A 20,244-nucleotide genomic window follows, 5' to 3' on the forward strand; every position below is an offset into this window, starting at 1 on the left:
ACCCCTTCCAACACACACACACACACACACACACACACACACACTCTATAAGCTCTAACCCACAGACAGCCCAAACATTTGGGAGAGTTTCCACACATCTATGGGTCCTGTGCAGGCTGTGTTCCCCTCCCTTCTTCATTATTAATCTACAGAAACAACACTGGGGACATGTGGATCAAATTTACAGTGCTTAGGGCAAGGGAATAGGAAATTCAGCTGATTTGTCAAAGGATTCCCAGGGAGAAATATTATGTCAATGGATCCAGTAACACGAGCTGGCAGCTCCATTAATAACGGTTCCTATCTTCCTAGTCATCACCCAGCAGAGGGGCTTTCACTTAATATTGTGGCAAAAGTAATTATGAACCTATTATTAATCATAATAATTGATGGCATCAGAGCTTTTGCGTAGTACCTTTTGCTTTTAAGAGACGTTTAACATAGAGTAATGTATTCTTCCGGCAAGGGAGGTGGGGCGGCCATTGCCAGTGAACAGCCACTTCTGACTTCCATTGAGGGCTTACTATGTGCCAGGCGCTGTGATAACCCCACCGCATGATCACACTGGATCCCCAAAACTTCATGATGTACTCTCTGCACCCATCTTACAGATGAGAAAACAGAGGCCCCCAGAAGATGTGCCCAAGGATACTGAGGGTCAGAAACAGAACTGGGGCTAGAATTTCGATCTCTTGACTCTCAAGCTACTGAAATGAAATGGCGGCCTACCTGTGGCCGCCCTGTCCTTTAAACAACCCTAGGAGATTTGTGAGAAGAGGGGTTCCATTCTGTTTGGGCCCCGGGGTCTGACAGGAGGAAAGAGAAACTAAGATCCAGAAACAGCACTTTCCTTTTAATGGGTCTCTAGGCACCTCTTGCCAAGGATCCCTGGAGGCCGCCCATGGAAGTCTACAGATGGAGGCTGTCCTCTTATTCCCTCGGATCTTTCCAGAATGCAGCTCCACCACTTGTCTTCTGCATCTGCCCTCACAAAAGCCTTTTTTATGTCAATCTGAAATTCTTATAAGCCTGCTCCTCAGCAGTTCTCCGTGGAGATGGAAAATCTTTACGTTCTCTTAACACGTCAGTGCCTTCTTAGCCCCACACAAATTCCCAGCCTTATGATAGGGGCCCAGGGCAAGGTCATTCTGGAAAAAGGGATTTTAAACACACACACACACACACACACACACACACACACACACACACACACACACGCATGCACACCCCCCCCCCACAGAAACGTGTGCGCACACCTCCCCCCACCCCAACACACAGAAAGAGCATCTCTCTCTTTTTTCCATTGAATAAAATCTTTAGGAAAGATTATTTCAGTCATGATTGAAAAGAAAGCATGTTGGAATGCTTCTCTTGTGATCAGTTCACAAGGACATCCCTGATCAATCCTGCTGAACTCTGTAAAAGTCACAAAGAAAACCCACAGGCATCAACTCAGATCATTACTGCGACACGACCTACTGAGTCGGGAGCAGCAGGAGGCAGTAAGTCTGATGGAGTTATCCTGTACCTTCTATAAAAATCAGCATTTCTGTTGAAACAGTGTTCCACTCGAGTGTACTTTGACTGTAGGTGAAGCCTCCACATTTCTCAGTCTACACACAGAACCATAATCTTCCCTCACTCGATTTTTCTCAATGTGGTTGCCCAACTCCTGAATCTCGGAACTCATTATCTCATCCCCTAAAGCTGCGGCTCCCTCCTCCACCGTCCCCTCCTGAGCACGGGGCCACATCCACCCAATTGCACAAGGACGGCCCATGAGTCATCCTTATCAAGTCTCCCTCCTCCTCCCGTACACATCTGATCAACCACAAGCCTTGCTGCTTTTACCACTTCAGCATCTCAAACATCCGCCACTGCCGGGACCCCAGTTCGGGCCACTGTCTCCCCTCACCAGATGCTACAGCAGCCTCCTGTCTCCCCCCACCAGTCCTGTCCCATCCTTGCCGGCCCTTACTCTGGTCAGTCCTCTTCCGTGACTCCCCACTGCCCTGCAACAAGGGCATTTAAGTACCTTTCCACAGGTTAGAAGAACTTTCTCTGAAATTTAAGGATGAAAACAATTCTGCCAGTGAACGGGGGAAATACCCAGCACCTCCCAGGAAATCAGCAGAGCTGAGAAGCCTACGCGTATCTGCTCCCTGTTTCTCTGAGCTGTTTTGTTTTGTGAGTTTGGTCACCTGGCTCTGTGCCAGCCCTGGGTTTGGAAAAGCAACACGTTTTCTTCCCAGCTGATTCTCCACCAGCGCCCAGAGAGGGCGCCCTTGAGTTACATGGGAAAGCCACCGAGCAGAGGCCTGGGAACCCCGCCTTCTTGCCAGGGGTTGCCAACCAGGAATCAACCTGGGTTTCAGTTTGCAGCTTGCCAGCTCCCCCAAGCAAGCGCCACGCCAGAAGCAGATGGATTGCACACTGGGTTGACAAACCAGACTTTCAGTGCTCAGGTTTTTCAGAAGCAGGGCTTAGTCCAAAGGCCAAATCAATGGGGATTTCGTTCTGTTCTCAGGGAGAGTCAATGGCTTCTAGAGTCTTCTCCAGCCCCGGGACCCTACAGTCTGGCCTCTCTGTGTGCTCTAGCACTGAAGTGTAGCCTTCCAAACCTTCTTCCCCGCTTTCATTCCACTCTTTAACTTCTGAACTGTCAACAGTGGGAACGAACAGACCCTGTTATTATTATTTCCTATGGTTTAATTTCCCCCACAGCTCCAGTCTCCCTCCGCAGCACACACACTCAACTTTAAGGGTAAAGAAGTCCTTTTTTGTGTGTGAAAACTGGATAGATTTATGGGTCAGCTTTTCTGACCGGTCATCAAAACACCATCAAGACTGTAATATAACTGTCCCCGCAACTCAACAAGCTATTACCAGTGCTCTCCCTAGACCTGTAAATGTTTTCAGGGCAGCGTGACTGCAGTGGGCTCAGGTGTCTGTGCAAGGCTGTGTGTGCAGCACCCTCTCCCACCCCCGCCCGTGACACTGCCCACCGGGCTCACTAGCAACCGGCTCAGGGAAGCTCATTTGTGAAGACAGCAGAGGCCACCGCCTGCCTCCTGTTTCTTTAAAATGAAAACCGGGATGCAGAGGATTACTCTTTTATTGCCCTTGTGAGGAAACTTGGCAGGGTGGATTCTACTGGTTTTCTTAGGAGCTGGAAGCTTTGGGTGGGGTTCAATCCATAAGCTTCTGAAAATAAAAATTATATTGCCCCGCTGAATGGTTTCCAAACAGCCCACATAATCCAACACTTTTTTGCTCTTTAAAAAGTGTTTCCATTCTCTGATCTGGAATTTTATATATAGCACGTTTAATGCCCAGTGTTGGATATTAGTCATACTGAAACAAAGTGCTGAAAAGTTAAAGCATGGATAGTTTTCAGAGAGACCCAAATGGAGTGTAAGGATAGTCCATTCTAGAGAAACTTCACCGAGTGGTGTTTCTCCTGACATTCTAAGGTTGGGGGTGGGTGTTGAGGCAAGGGGAAGACGAGGGAAGTAAGAAGAAAAAACCTGGTGAACTGGCAATCACCCATGCAAAAAGGATTCATCAAGAATAACTGATAGCTCATCGAACTCTTGGCCAGGACCCATCTGAAGGTGAGACCACGATACTGTGAGGCCCAAAAGTTCAACTGAGTGAAGATGAGAGCCCGGGAGGCAGGAGCGTGGTCTGAGTTTGGGAAATGGGGTTTAACCATGGCTTAATAACGAATGGAGATGGGCTACCCCGTAGTGAGTGGCAGGTACTCTATGCCAGGAATGGGATGAACCATTCGAACCCACACGAAGACCCTCGCAGCGGTCTTATTTCTAGTAGCTAGTAGCTAATACTATCACTTGCTCCACTTACCAGTGAGGCACACTGTTGGCTGGGTCACTTGGCTAAGGTCACTAAGCTAGAAGATGACAGAGGTGGGATTCTGACCCAGCCTGTCCGACCCTGGAATCCAGAGCACCACGTACAACCACCTCTCACATGCGGCTCTCCCCCGTTCAAGGCCAGGGACAGAACATTTCCTTCTCCACTCCCCAGTCCCATTAGCAGTGCACTTTCCTTTCTTCTTCAGGGTCAGGAAATTAAAAGCAAACATAATTGCGCTCTGGTTAACACCTTACGCTGGCTAAGTTATCAGAACACGACTGGCTAAAGATGGTCTTCCAGTTAAGTCAGGCCCAGGGGACTAGGAGCTCACTGTTAAACAGTAAAATCATAAGACACATTTACGACTGCCCGGGGAGCTAGGGGCCAGAGAACCAAGGGCAAGATCAAAGGCTGCTGAAGTGCAGCATGCTCCTTGCCAGCATCCCCAGTTCTCTTTTAAAAAGATGGTAAAAAGCAAACCTCACCATGAATTCTGGGCTGGAACTCACCTCCCTTTGGAAGCTGTGACAGTCCTGGGCTGGCTGGCAGCAGACCCGCTTGGGGAGCCGGCCTTGGGGCCACCCTCTTCCCCTCCAGCTGGCAACAGCACCTGTGACCTCAGGACTGACTCACCCAATTCTCAGGGGAGCCCCCAGCAGGGTGAGGATTTACGGGGGGAGAGTGGGGCCACCAGAAAACAACAGCCCAACAAAGTAGTAGGGGGGAGCCCAGAGTCTCCACGAGGGACGCTGGCTCACTGGCATTCTGGCCACTTGTGTCATTAGGGTGCCTATCGGTTCTGTCACAGACCCAGGGGACACATGTTGGGAGCCCATAAAAGAACAAACTAGTAGAGATCGTGGATTGCTGCTTAATTTTTTTAGAGTAAAAAACCTAATAAAATGCAGTCTGTTCATTGCCATTTCCCCTCTTTGCAAGAGAGTGAAATAAAGCCAGAGTAACCAAGCAGATCAATTTCAGGAAATTAAACCTAAAGGTGAACTCTGGAAAAACCAGCAATAGTCACAACACTGGGCAGCACGGAGCAGAAAACTCACAGTGACCTACTGAGCTTTTTCCCGTGGAAAAACATCTCCGTGGTGTTTAGAATACTTTTTAAGAGATTCTGGGTGGCCTCTCTGCAAAGTATTGATGTAACACACCAAGAGCTTGAGTGACCAGAAAGCACGAGTCTTGGAACCGCCGCCTCTTAAAAAAAAGAAGCCACCACATGACCATGGTCCTTTGTCGAATGCCGTCCTTGGCCCACAGTGGGCGAGCACCGTAATTCCTGTGAGCCAAGGCCAGCACAGAGCCACTTTTGTATAAAGGCAACACATTCAGCACGCATGGGTGCATACACACACACGGTCATCACCCTAAAATATCAGCCTTTCCCCCAGTCAATGCACACAGCCACCGAGGTAAGAGTGGTTCTCTCTATGTTTGAATTACCATGCTTTCTGAAACTTTTTTTTACAATGATTATGATTTATTGGCTTAGTAAAATGTTATCGTTATTAGGGAAATGGGGGTAGGGAGGGAAGGATAGCCTTCGAGAATGAGAAGGGTGACCAATGTTTCTTCTGAGCAAAGGAGTATCTCTAACTTCAAATGTGGCAGGACATTAGTTATCGGAAATTAAATTTTTATATAAGAAAACAAGTGAATGTTAAAAAGGAAACTACTATAACTGAGTTACCTATAAAGAGCCTGGAATGGGGGCCATCTAACATAAAAGATAGTTATTTCTGCATGGGAGACTTTTAGATGACTTTTTTCTCCATTATTCTTCATACTTTTTTTCCTACTGATTAAATAATTACTACCTATATTTTTAATAAAAACAAAACCATTATGAAACCATTGTGAGCTCATGGAGGCAAAAAATAAAAAAGGTAAATAAAAGGAAAACCTGGCTGTTTTATAGAAATATTACCACACACACACACACACACACACACACACACACACACACACACAAAGGTAAGAGGAAAGGACATTCTTTTTGGAAGAAATCCAGGCAGAAACAGTTCTACATTGCTAATGCGGTGGTAAGATTTTGTCTGCGTGCCTCATTCCAAGAATTTGCCCCTCTGAGAACCAGCACCTTCACCTGGTGGTGACTCCAGGTGACTCAGGGGCTGCATCACCAGTGGCACTTCCTGGAGGATCCTGCCAGACACTCAGCCCAGCTGTGTACCTACTTCACTGAGCCTGTGTGATCACGATGCAGCCACATGGTGGCCTAGACCTCCAGCAGCCGCTGTGACAGGTGCAGGCTGCAATACGCTGGTACCTGAGGACGGGGACAGCCAGGGAAATCTTTACACCACACGACCAGAATCACTAACCCAGAAAAGGAGTCTCGGGCTGCTGGTGCTGGCCTGGGGGGACCGGTGGGCACAGGGGTGGGAGAAGAGGCAAACCCTGGACAGGAGTGGTTGTTGAGCCACATCTCCTGTTAGAGACCAGTGCTGCCAGTAGGAAGAAGAGGGGAGCAGAGAAGTCTCCAAGCGTCAGCCCAGAGGGGAGGAGAGGGATAAATGAGCCAAGCACCCAAAACGTGCACAAGTCACCCCTTGGGGGTTAAAAAAGAGGCAAATATCACAAGGTCCCGGGCAGATGGCCAAGGCATTTATTAACAGATCATGAGTACATTAGTCAGAAATTTACTACGCTCGAGTTCTTCTAACAACTCTAACCTGCTTCAGTTGGCTTTGGGTCCCATTCCAAAGGGTTTTGACTATTGGACTCTCTAGATGATTTAATAGCATGAGTCAGAGAGAAGAGGGTTTAAAACCCAGCTCTGAATCTTATTAGCTGTGTGACCTTGGAGTAGTTGCCTAACATCTCTGAGCCTCAATCTGCTCATCTGTGTAAAAAGCTCCTAGCTCTCAGGATTGAGGATTAAAAGAGGTTAAGTGAGCACTTAGCAAAATGCCTGACATATAGTAAGCATGTAGTAAATGGGAATATTCTTATAAATGGCTTCACTGATTCCCAGAGCCAATGGCTTTGGAATGAAGCCATCAGATACCGTATAAAAGTACTTACCACCATTAGGAGGAAGGGATGAACCCAAAGCCAATCTATCCCATTATTTTCCTAAAGACCACTGTGGTCTACACTGATAAACAATCATGCTTTACTCACCAGAGAGGGGTTATCCTCATGTGCGGAAGTAGCTATGCTCTGGGGATAGAAAAGTGAACAGACAAGTTCCCTACCCTCTTGATGTTTGTAGTCTAGGGAAGGAGGGTAGATGGTACAACAGCCAAGTCAAGATTGTGTGAAAAGGGCTAGAGACAGCACAAAGAGCCCAGAGGAGGGGTGTCCAAGCCAGACTATCCAGGCCTAGTGGTCCAGGAAGGCTTCCTGGAGGAAGGGACATCTCAGCTGATGATGAGTAAATACCAGTCTCACGAAGGGGTTAGATGGGTCTTCCAAGGGAGAGGAAAAGTCGATTTAGAAAGGTTCAGGAACAATGATAGTTTAGGGAGAGGCCCTATGGGAACTTGTCATGAAGTTGTGTTTGTACAGTAAACACTTTATTTGTACTAGATGGTGTTTATTTGGAGCAGCCTGGGTGGTGGCTAACAGACCATTGCCCTCTCTCCACCCACCCTTGGAGCCAGTACTAATCCAAGGGTTAGCAAACTTTTCCTGTAAAGAGTCAGAGAGTAAGTATTTTTGGCTTTGCAGGTCTCTGTCACAACTACTCAACTTGGCCCGTGTAATGTGCACATGCAACATGTAAACAAATGCTCGTAGCCGTGTTCCATGTATGAAAGTATCAACATGGATTCGCATTTCACCTTCACGTGTCACGAAATAGTCGTCTTTTAATGAACGTTTTCAGCCATGTAAAATGTAAAATTCATTCTTCGCTTGTGGGTCATAGAAAAACACGTGTCAGTGAAATTTGGCCCCGGGGCCATGCCTGCTGACCCTGGTACTAATCCAGAGCACCTTGGAGGGACTGAGAGGGGTAGTGCAGCGATGGGCAGAATGTGACAGGCCTCAGGGAGGGGCCAGGGTGGAGGGCACCAGTCACGAGGCTCTAACAGACCAGGCTCTGTCCTCAAGGCAATACGGACCCATGGAAGGGGCTTAAGCCCTTGAGTGACAGGGTCCCATGCACATTCGGAAGGGGCTTAAGCCCTTGAGTGACAGGGTCCCATGCACATTCGACAGAGAATCAGGCAGCAGTGTGTGAACAGATGGGAGGTAGCATTAGACTAGGATCCACACTGCTGGCCCACTTCCCTGGGACTTCACAATCCAAAATCCACCCAGCCTGCTGCCTGGGCTCTCTTACCTCCATAAAGCTGGGCATTTCTTTAAACTTTTGCATGAAACACTTGAATATCAAAGACAGAAGTAGCAGATCCTATTTTTAGAACTAAACTTCAGCAAGGTATCATTTTTAAGCCCAAATAAGTGAAAACTGTATTTGACTACCTTTAAAATTGGTGATGTTCCTACATCACTTTTTTTTTTAATGTTTATTTTATTTTTTTGACAGAGAGAGAGAAAGAGAGTGAGTGGGGAGGGGCAGAGAGTGAGGGAGACACAGAATCCGAAGGAGGCTCCAGGCTCTGAGCTGTCAGCCACAGAGCCCAACATGGGGCTCAGACCTACCAACCATGAGATCATGATCTGAGCCAAAGTCAGATGCTCAACTGACTGAGCCACCCACGTACCCCACTAGGTCACTTTTAAGTAGTTGGCAACTTTCAATATACCCGGCTCAAAAAAGTAACTCACAAAGAACGGGAGTATTTTTATAACACAGGCCTTGAAATCCGGGCCAGGACAAAGACACCCCAATGCTAAGTGTGCAGGGGACACCAGAGCCCAGAGGCAGTGGTGTCCCCTTCATAACTCATACGGGATGCACACACACATACCCACCCCCCACACATGGAGAAGCGGCTGCTTGCAAGCAGTTACATCCTGGTGACAGAGAACACATTCCCTAAGGCCCTAGGACGCTCTGTGTCCAGATTAAGTGATGGCTTCAAATTTGGAGCATCTGAGGGGCTACAGAAATTTTAGCATTGTGCTACTCCCGTGACTCATTCGCTTATGCAAATGTCCCTTATAGGCCAATTAATTACCCTCAGCTTGGCACTAGGAATACAGAGGTGCATAGACCCAGGATCCTGCCCTAGAGGAGAGGAAAGACATGTAGACAAATACTTAAAATGCAGCATAATACATGCAAGAGGAGGGGGCTGGAGTCAGTAATAGGAATTTGGACAGAATCTGGAGAGAGGGCTTTTGCTATGTGCTGTCATGAGCTATGGCGAGGGAGGGGAAATAACAGGATGTTTCAGAAAGCCCCCACTCACTCCAAGAACCCCGAAGGGATTGTAAAGACTTTATGAGAAGCAAACAGTCCCTGGTCAATATGGCTGAATAACATCGCACGTCACCAGAGTGGGTTGAAGAGGGTGGAGAGGAGGTAGCCGGAGGAAAGCTCATTTATAGACAGGAGGTCCCTGCAGAATGCGCATTTCTGAGCTGAGGACACCCCAAATTTCACTGTGTCACTCTTGAGGGACTTGATCTTGAAGGACCTGATCTTGAAGGACCCCATGATCTTTCCCCACTAAGATGTATGAAAACAGTCACTGGATGCTTGAAATTGTGCTGATGCTCTCAGTGACCTATCCAATGCCATTCCTTCCTTCTATCAGAACCCCTGAACTATTCTGTCTGGTTATAGTTATGTACTATGAGCCCTGGGGGACACTTTCCTTGGCCTCCCTATACCTGTGCGACACGGTTTTGGACAATGAGACATACGGTCAAGACTTCAGGGGTTCTCGAAGATGTTGCTTTCCCTGATCTAAGAGGATACAGGCCACCCAGCCAGCTGGCAGAACTTTTGCTTTTCTTGCTGGCTCCGGTGTAACACGATATCTGAGGAAGGTGCAGCAGCAGCCATTGTGCAACCAGGAGGCAGGCCGCCTATGGCAAACGCTGGAGCACCGTCCAGTCCCCATGGTCCTGCGGTGGAGGGGGTGGACCCGAGTGAAGGGACAAGGGCAGGGTGAGAGCCAACATGTTAAGGATGGGAGCAGGGAGCAGAAAGGGCCTGGGTCTCAGACAGCTGACCACCACCAGGAACTGCCAGTCTTGGAATGTTCTACAAGAGAAAAATATCCCCCTCTTGGTTTTTCTAGGGCTGTCCTCCCAAAGTACCACAGACTGGGGGGCTTGCACGACAGAAGGTTATAGTCTCACGATCCTGGAGGCTGCAGGTCCAAGTTCAGGCGCTGGCAGGGCTGTTTTCTCCTGAGGCCTCTCGCCGTGTCTTACAGATGACCTTGCTCTGTGTGTCTGTGTCCTGATCTCTTCTTATAAGGACACCACTCACACCGGATTAGGGCCCACTCCTATCACTTCATTTTACCTTAATTACCTGCTTAAAGGCTCTATCTCCAAATACGGTCACGTGCTGGGGTTCTGGGGATTAGGACATATGAGTTTGGGGGTGGGGGACACAATCCAGACTATAACCGTCAGGTTTCCTGTGACTTGCAGACGTAGTGATTTCTCTAACACAAGAGGATTTCTGTAAAGTATGTTTCCAAAAATATTTTTAAGCCATAGAGCCATTTGTTCAAATGCAATCATGTGGAAAATCCGACAATGAAGCCATCTCCCCCATTCTCCAGGGCCCCCATGCCTCAGTGGAGGCCCCATCCCATGACTTCTTAAAGCCGGCTGTCCATTCCGGCTGGCTGTGGAGATGCTCGTCAGACTCCACCGAGAGCAGAGTGGTTGTGGTCCACAAGGCCAAGTTCCCTAAGGGCTTAGGCTGGCAACTCCAGCCCTCATTTAGCTCAGACCTAGGGGCTGGAAAGCTCCCTTCATGGGGGACCTTCTTGGCAGACCATTCGGCTGCCACCAGGTGAGTATCTGTGAAATGGCACTCACAGTTTATTTTAATTTTAGAAACCCAAGGAAGCAAAAAGAGGAAAATAAACATCACTGTAACTTTACCACATGGAGATAATCACCATCAACATTATGGTCTTATATCCTTCAGGCTTTTGAATATGCACCTAATGCCTCTGAGTGTACATACTTTTAATTTTTCAAAAGGAACCCTACCATACACTTTAATGACTTCCTTTTTCACTTAATATTTCATGGACATTCTCCATGGCCCTAAATCATGTTTCTAAATGTTTATTTTTGAGAGAGAGAGAGAGAGAGAGAGAGAGACTGAGTGCGAGTGGGGGAAGGGCAGAGAGAGAGAGAGGGAGACACGGAATCTGAAGCAGGATCCAGGCTTCCAACTGTCAGCACAGAGCCCGACGCGGGGCTCGAACTCATGAACTATGAGATCATGACCTGAGCCGAAACTGGACGCTTAACTGACTGAGCCACCCAGTGCCCCGATCATGTTTCTCATCATTGTTTTCAACAGCCACAGCACACGCCATTCTAGAGGTCCATAATTTGGGGCAAGTCAGGAGGGACCCCTTGAATATGACTTCAGAGTGGGCAGAGTGTCCCCTGAGTCACTTTAAACCCCGGCACTCTAGCACAGAGAAGAGCCCTCAGGGCTCCACCTGAGAGCTGAGGAACTTCCCTTCCCACCTGGCACCTGTTAGAGAGGTGACCTTATTAACAGACCCTCCTAACAGACATCAGCACCCTCTACCTCGTCCTTAAACTTGAAAACCAGGTCTCACCAAAAGGGAATTAAAGCTCCAGGAAGATGGGGGATTTCCTCACACGTGTCTTTGGGTGAGAGACTCTCACTCCCTGAGGCCTCGGAGGCCTGGCTACGGGGCTGTCTTCCAGGGAGGGGCGCTGGGGCCTCTGGCCCGCTGACACCTAGTCCTGGACTTGCACACAGGCCCACTCTCAAAGGGGTCCTCTTCTCCCACTGGGGGACCCAGGACTCTCAGTGCTTTCCGTGCAGAACCCACCTGGGAAGGGCTCTTGCTACGCCGCAGGTGCAGGGGAAAGACAGCTTGCCACATGCTTCCCCGGGAGGGAGGCCTCTCCCTGGGGAGCTCCTGTCCTGCTGCCTTGGGGACAGCAGCTCCGCCTGTCTGCCGTGCTGTATGTGACCCTGTGCGCTTCAACTGCAACTTTGGGCTCTGGCCGGAGTCCCTCACTGTTTGTTTTACAAACTCCTACTTATAGTCTCAAATTAGGCTCATTAAAAAGCCAGCTCCCCATGGGGCTATAAACGTCACAGGGACAAGCGCGGAGCGAGTTTACAAGGCTGGCGTGTGATCTGCCCACCAAGACGGCCCGCGGACCCGGTGGAAATAGTGAATCAGTCTTTTTGGGCAAAACCCCTTCCCCAGGGCCCTCCCCGACCCAAGATGTGCTGGCTACTGGCCAGAGAAGAGGCAGCACGGGGAAGTCCTCTCGAGACAGCTGGGCCGGCTCTTTCTTGGATTTGAGCAGCAATGAAAGGAGGGGGGTGCCCACCGCCACTCCCCGCCCCTCTGCTAACTCAGCCTTTCCTCACTTCCTCACGTGCAGCGCCCCAGCTCTGTTTACACTGCCCCCCACCACCATGATCGGAGCAGAGGCCTCCGCCCACACAGCCCCCACGTTCTCGCTCATGCCCGAGCAGATGAGCCTTCTCTCTCCCCCGGGGAGTTTCTCCTGCCCCCATCCGAGTGCCGTCATCTTCACTTCGCAGCCTCTGCCCGGGGCAGGGGTCACAACCAGTGGGCAGTGGGTCTGGGTGAGGGGAGGGCAGAGAAAGGTTATCCTGTTCCCCGGCATCGGGCCCATTCTCCAATCATTAACCAGTCGGCATGTCCCCAAACTACACTGAGGCTGAATGAAGCAATCTGTCACCCTGGAGATCTCACCATCCACCCACCCCCCCCCAAGCCACCTGCCAGATGGCCAAGGTGAGAAAGAATCAAAGTCTTTTGAACTCCTTGACGAAGTTTCAGGAGATACTCTGTCCCAGGGCTTTACGAAAAACACACACAAATGACATTTCTCCTACCCTCGCCCCGCCCCCCCCAAACAAACCAGAGCACATCACATACATATTTATAGAGCCAAGGCTGAAAGGGACTACAGAAACCACATGGCCTCCAAGCCCATTCGTGTTTCCCCATGGTGCAGGCTCAACGTGTGGCTGCCACGCTATCTATACTCACCCCCTGTGCCCCACTGCGGCCCAGGACCTACAGCTCCAGCTGATCACGGCTCTGATGTTCGACACGCCCAGCCAATATGCCAAGTGGCTGTCTAAGGGCACTGTCTGAGGGGCCACAGACTCGCTTCCTCCTAAGAGAGCTCATGTGCAGCTCCAACAGCTAGAAAGTTCTTACTTAATCCGATTCCATCTTGTAGCAGCTTCTATAGCCCCGGTCCTGTGTCCACACCAGTAAACCCCCTTCCCGTGGTGGGGCCCTTCCCTCTACCCCAAGTTCCTCATGTGCTGTGGTGCCATTCCTCCCAAATCTGGGAGCCCAGGACTCCTGCACAACTCTGGGGTGTGTTGTGTGTGTGTGTGTGTGTGTGTGTGTGTGTGTGTGTGTGTCTATCCAGACTGGTTCAGAGTCTAAAATGCTCATGACTGCAGCCTCAACATTGGCGGCTTCCCCCATCTGTGTCCATCTTCTCTCTCCCCGGCAACTGGCCACCACCTGCCCAGAGCCTCCCCTGACCACAGTGCAGTGGTTATGAGCCCAGCTTATGAATCAGGCAGGCCCTGCCTCAAGTCTTGCCGCTGACTTGCCATATGGCCTCAGACCAGCAACACCTCCTCTGAGCCTGTTTCCCTGTCTGAAATGGGGCTAACGCTCACTCTCAGAAAGCAAGAGGGAGGATCAGCGGAGACCACACGAATGTGGGCTCAGGGCGATGCCAGGCACAGAGTGGGCACACAGCGGACGGAGGCTGTCCTTGTCCATGCCGCCGCCCTCGTCGGCTCACTGTGACTGCCGCTGGACTCTGCTGAACTCTGCTCCTCTGCCGAGTCCTCTGGCTGGACACGGGAGTGGTTACGAAGGGCAGAAGGCTATTATTTTTCGCCTTCCTCCTTCCCTCTCTCTGCCATCCCTGTAGTTCCAAGAACATGGAAGATGCTTAGTAAGTTGAAAAACCCATGTTCAGGGAACCTGGATTGGACACTTGCACTATTAAAGCAAACCAAAATAACGGCTTTGGCTTCAGATGACGTTAAAGGCGAAAGAAAAAAACCGTATCTGTGACGTCAGTCTCCTCCAATAGCATGTCCGGGAGGGCAGACGTCAGAGGGCAAGGGCCTGTTGGGTGCTGACCGCTCTGCCACAGACATTACAGCAGAAAGGAAGGAGAGAGGGTGTGTTAGCATGACCGCCAACCTCAGCCCTCCCCAGCCATGATCCTCATCCAAAAGCTGGGGGGGGGGGGGGGGGGGGAAGGGCACTGAAACGGTCTGCAAGGCCCTGCCACCAACTGTTATGCTCTAGTCCACTGCTGGTAAACAGCAGCTTTGCAGACTTGAGCCCACCCTCTTCGCCCCCAGTTCTCCCACTCTTTTACCTTAAAAAGAAACAGAGGGAGGGAGAGAGAGACAAAAGGAGGGAAGAAGGGAGAAAGGGAAAGAAAGTGTTTATCTGAAAAATAAACACAAGGGCTCCACGGCTGCTTTGAACTTAGAACCTTCGTGACATTTCCATTAACTACAAGTTTTAGAAAAAGCCACTGCCTATTTGACTCTCAGTTCTTCAAATAAACATTGGAAACAGCTTGGCAGGATGAGCCCTCTCCCTGCCCCATCCCCCCAGGACCTCAGTCTCTCCAGGAAGAGGTGGTTTTAATAGAGGGGCTCTCCTGCTGGGATGGAAAAGTAAAAAGGCAGCTCCCCTTACAGGGATGACAGCCGGCCTCCTTGGGGAGCGGTTAAGAGTTGTAGTCTGGAGGAGGAGTTGGAGAAGGAGCACGGGGTCAGAACGAAATGTCCCACGGAACTGGAGATTTAACGGTGTTCCCAGTTCACCATTAAGAACATGACGCTGTAAGATGTTAAGCAACTTGCCCGCCATCACACAGCTCGGAAGTAAGAGCTCACATGCTTCCCTTCTATTCCAGGAAATCCGGGCCGGCCTTTACAAGTCAAAATCCATTGTTTTTGTTAAATTGAGATACAACCGCACCCCCCCCCCCCATCGTAAAATTCATCCCTTAGAAGGGTACAATTCAGTGGTTTTTAGTACATTCACAGAGTTGTGAAAACATACCATGATTTAATTCCAGAGCATTTTCATCACCCCAAAAGACACCCTGCACCCATTCACGGCCACACCTCACTGTCCATCTCCACCACCACCCCAACCCTACTTCCTGTCTCTGTGGATTCACCTATCTTGGAGTCACACAAGCAGCAGTCTTTAGTGTCTGGCTTCTTTTACATGGCTTAATGCTTTTAAGGTTCATCCACATTATAGCACGCACAGTACTTGACTCCTTTCTGTGGCCCCACGATCTTCGGTTGTCTGGATAAACCACTTCTCGTGTACCTATTCATTTGCTGATGGACATTGGGTTTGTTTCTGCTTTGGGGTAATTATGGATAATGCTGCTGTGAACATTCACATACAAGTTTTTGTGAGGACATATATTTTCGTTTCTCTTAAGAGTCTCTCTAGGAGTGAAATTGCTGGGCCTTATGGCAATCCTATGTTTAACTCTTCAAGGAACTGTCAAACTGTCTTCCACAGTGACTGTGGGATCATTTTGTGTTCCCACCAGTGGTCTGTGAAGGTTCCAGTTTCTCTCCATCCTCACCAACACTTGTGACTGTCTGTCTTTTTGGTTAGAACCATCCTAGGGGGTATGAAGCTGTATCTCATTACGTGACTTTTTTAAAAAAGTCTTGCCACTTATTCTTTGGCAATGATTCAATGCTAGGATGGGCTTCCTTAGAGGGAGTGTCCCCACAGAAGACGTGGATGAAGCACATAAAAAAATAAGACAAACATATTTAACAAGAAAATCAGTCCTAGATGAGGATGGTCCTAAGAATGAAGCTCCCTCACTAGCTTTACATTAAGTTACTTTTTAACTTTTTTTTTTTTTTAACGTTTATTTATTTTTGGGACAGAGAGAGACAGAGCATGAACGGGGGAGGGGCAGAGAGAGAGGGAGACACAGAATCGGAAACAGGCTCCAGGCTCTGAGCCGTCAGCCCAGAGCCCGACGCTGGGCTGGAACTCACGGACCGCAAGATCGTGACCTGGCTGAAGTCGGACGCTTAACCGACTGCGCCACCCAGGCACCCCAAGTTACTTTTATTATGATAACAATTAATGCCTGTTTACTGCATTGAAGTACAGAAAATACAGTTCAGTAGAAGGTAAAAAATAAGAATCACCCATCATGTCATTACTTAAAGAAGTATTGGCATAGTTTTTAAACTTACGGTGTTGTATCACTTCACTTATTACATGGTAAAGCATTTTCTTACGCCATTGAATATCTTTGAAACAAGCCTTTAAATGTGTACACAGCCATGGTCCCCTGTTGTGGGCTGCATCAGCCTTCGCTCTTTGGTCTCCTAAAAGTGCTGACTTTCTTCTGAAACTAATCATCATGTAGTTCCCAGCACCAGGGCTGTGGTGGGATATACCTTCCTACCGGGGGGGTGGGGGGGGGGGTGGACATTTGCACAGCAGCCTCTGGAGAGCCTGTAGGATGGACAGACAGGCATGTGTATATGTGTGCGTGCACGCGCGCGTGCACACACACACACACTCTTTACACTTTTCTGGGATGACCATTCTGATCAGAGAAAGCAGAGAGGGTGGGCCCATGAACTTGAGACAACACAGTCCACTCCTGCACTGAAAACGAGTGAGTTCACAGAGCACACTGAAGGGCAGCACAGCCCAATAAAGAGAATTTGAGGGGCATGCTGAGGTTTGAATGCCAGGTTAGTCCCTTACCCAGGGATGCTGGGCATATCCTTAGCCTTTCTAGCAGTAAAACGGGGCCAACAATATCGAAAGTACCTTGCAGGGTGCTGTGAGGGTCCAGTGAGAGCCTAGGGCAGTGCCTGGAACACAGAATGGGCTAAAATCTGCTCCGGGGTGAGCAGAGAAAGCCCCAATAAGTTAGTAATGGGGAAGCCAGCCCCCTGAGGAACCCTGAATGAGCAGCCCCTCCCTAACGCATCTGTGGCCATATATTTGCCTGTTTACAGAACCACCCCCCAAAGCAGAGGCCACAGGACTCTGAGCGGTGTCCATGTAAAGTTGCTGATTCAGCAAGAGGCTCAGACTGCCTCTGCCAGCCCCTTCCTTCTTATTTCATCCCAGAACTTTAGTATAGATGTGGCTGCTCTTTTCCCAGTTTCTGAAAATCTTCTCTTGAAAGGAATGCCCAGCTCGGCCCAGGAGCAATGAGCAGATGCCACGCCCAGCTCCAGGATTCTGAGGCCAGTCTCTAATAAAAGGACCCGTTGTCCCACGGGAGAAACAGCAGGTTCTGGGAATGGAGCAATAGTACAAAGGACGAGCTTGGAGCATGTGATAGCACCAGAAAGTAAGAGAGTGGTCACAAAAAGAGCATGATAGGGCGTGTCAAAGTGATGAGGGAGCCAACTGAAAGAGCTCCCAAAGGCCCAAGCTTGAACACTTTGAGCAATCAAAAAATAACATAGTATTTGATTTTAATCCAAAGTATAAAACAAATATCCATGTATCCATGATTAATAATGATGAATGACTGGGAAAATAGATAAATCTTTCGTACAAAATAGTTCCAACTAATGTATGAGATGCGTCTCCCTCAAGGAAGAGAGGCATGAATTCATTCCCTTTAAGTGTGGGCTGGGGGTGGTGACTTCCTTCTGGGGAGGACAGTATGCGGAGGCCTGGCGGAAGAGGAACAGCTTTCCAGTAGAGAAACCTGATGAGCATTGTCTCAGACAGGTGGGCGGGGTTAACGTCATGTTGACAGCATGTGATAAGCTGGGTACTTTACCTCTGTGACCTTCTGCCCCCCAGACCTACAATGCCAACCGAATCAGGAGAAACACCGGAGACAAACCCAAATTGAAGGATACTCCACAAAAGACACAACTAGTACTTCTGTAAACTGTTAAGCTCACGAAGAACAAGGAGAGTCTAGGAAACTAAGAGGAATCTTGAGAAGACATGATAACTTTAAATACAATATGGGATTCTGTAACAGAAAAAGAACATGAGGTAAAAACTAAGGAAATTCTATTGGAGTACGGACTTTAGTCAACAACAATGTATCCATATACCTTTATTCATTGTGACAAATGTACAATGTGGCAAATCTAAGATGATAATAAGAGAAATTAGGGCATTTGGGAACTTGCTGTAATATTCTTGTAACTTTTCTGTAAAGCTAAAACTATTCTAAAAAAGTTTGTTAACGTTTATTTATTTTTTGAGAGACAGAGACAGAGCGTGAGTGGGGGATTGGCAGAGAGAGAGGGAGCCAAAGCAGGCTCCAGGCTTTGAGCTGTCAGCATAGAGCCTGGGGCCTGAACCCACAAACTGTGAGATCATGATCTCAGCTGAAGTTGGATGCTTGACTGAGCCACCCAGGCGCCCCTAGCTAAAACTATTCTAAAGTAAAAAGTTTATGAAATGTTATTAAATAAGGAAATTCTTAAAAAAAAAAAAAAAAGGAATGTGCCAGAAACAACATCACGTGTACTTCCTTCATTCTCAGTAACGTGACCTGTCCTGTAATCTCTAAAATCTGTCTAAAATCTGCAGACACTTATCTCATAAAGCACTCGCAATACTTGATTGCATAATATCTATTGATTTGTATATCCATTCATAAAACATTTTTATTGAGCCCTCACTTGGGGCCAGGCACTGTGTTCAGCCCAAAAGATGGAATGGTGGAGTAAACAGGTGTTTTTCCCTTTTCCCTGCGCTGGGGGCCGTGAGGGAGGTGCCCTGTGGAACTGGCTTGGTCCTTCCAGACTAGGGAGGCAGCTGATGTTTGCTGGGCGATCATTCAGTCCATCCCAGTGACTTCATGCATTCAGTTAGCAGTTGCCCTTGGGCTGTTAGGCATTTAAGGAGGCTGATGTCCTTTTAGGACACTTTGGTTTGGTTTATTAGTTTTTTTTTACCCAAATATTTTTTTTCTGATTGGAAAGGTAAATATGTTTATTATTTAAAAATTAGAAAGACACAATGAAGAAAAAGGACGTTTCGTTGACTTTTACCTTCTAGAGATAACTTATTAATATGGTGTATACTTTTTCTTCAAATAGTTTTTTGTATATATTAACATATCAATATTTTTTTTCACAAATAGGTGAAAAATAATGTCATTATGATCCTAACACTAAATCCTGTATTTTGTGGACATTTTTCAGCTCATTATGTTTCATTTATACATATACACATGTATATACGTATACATATATATTATACATATAGACATACATTTTTTTTAAGATCTGCAGTTGTCTGCTTCAGTTGCCCCCCCCCCCCAAATTTGCACTGTGTCCGCAGCTGGCCCCCCAGGTTCCCTCAGCTTTCTACTGGCTCAGTAAAGGGATTTCCCCTTTTCTTGGCTCCTCCCCAGCTGGTGTGGGGGCAGAGGGAGTGGGGTGGGGAGCGGCTCCTGGGAGGAGGTGCCCAAAGCAGGTCTTGAGTCAGGCAGAGGAGCTTCCGGAGTGAAATCATGCTGCAGAGCTATTTGTGGACTCTGCTGCAGGGCCCGCTGAGCACTGACTCAGTGAGGTAGGGGGGGAAAGGATGGGGGCTCCCCCCCTCAAGCAGGAACTGGTAACAGCTGATGAGAACTCCCAGGCCTGCCTAGAGCAGAGGCTCTACCCAGAACACCAGAACCACAGTGAATTACCCAGGGCTTCCCATCAAGGGAAATTCCTGAGTTACTTTCACTGATAACAAGACAACTACTTACGCCCAGGGTGAGGCCGAGGCTGAGCCAGGGAGGCGCCAGGGCTGGATCCACCCCGCAGAGGGGAGATGCAATTTTCTGCTGTGCATCGGGGTGCCAGCATCACAGGAATACCTGCCATGTCAGCTCTGGCTCTGCTTCTCATAAAACAAGGCCAAGGTGCCTTGCATGAAATGGTTTCCTCAGGAAAACATGGCTCACTGGCAGTGCTGAGGACTGGGGACATTCAGGTGACTAACTCTGCCTAATGAGGCACCTAGGCTACAGGGTAATGTGCCTGCTCCCGCCAGCCTTAGGGACCTCTGGGAATCCTGGCTCTGGCAGGGAAGGGCGCCCTTTCAATTCTCCTGAAGCACTGATACAGAGACTGCTGTGTTCGTTTGTTTAGTGTCTGATGCTCCCCTCCAAGATGCAAACTCCTTCTGGCAGGGGTTGCCTGAACAATGCCGGGCA

The 20,244-nt window shown here is 48.7% G+C and overlaps 1 protein-coding gene across 2 annotated transcripts in view; it reads right to left on the reverse strand.

Moving 5' to 3' along the window:
• Nucleotides 1-20,244, reverse strand: part of ABTB2 (ankyrin repeat and BTB domain containing 2) — a 175,406-nt gene that overhangs the window by 48,957 nt on the left and 106,205 nt on the right. The window contains exon 1 of one of the 2 annotated variants that reach the window (XM_047879310.1): nt 1,529-1,594. The exons of the other annotated variant lie outside the window; for it this stretch is intronic. Within the exon in view, the coding sequence (XP_047735266.1) occupies nt 1,529-1,547 (19 nt within the window). The 5' untranslated portion in view covers nt 1,548-1,594. Of the gene's footprint in view, nt 1-1,528; nt 1,595-20,244 lie in introns of those variants that run through there. 2 annotated transcript variants of the gene reach the window in all.

This window comes from Prionailurus viverrinus, chromosome D1, assembly GCF_022837055.1.
Source record: "Prionailurus viverrinus isolate Anna chromosome D1, UM_Priviv_1.0, whole genome shotgun sequence".
NCBI lineage: Eukaryota > Metazoa > Chordata > Mammalia > Carnivora > Felidae > Prionailurus > Prionailurus viverrinus.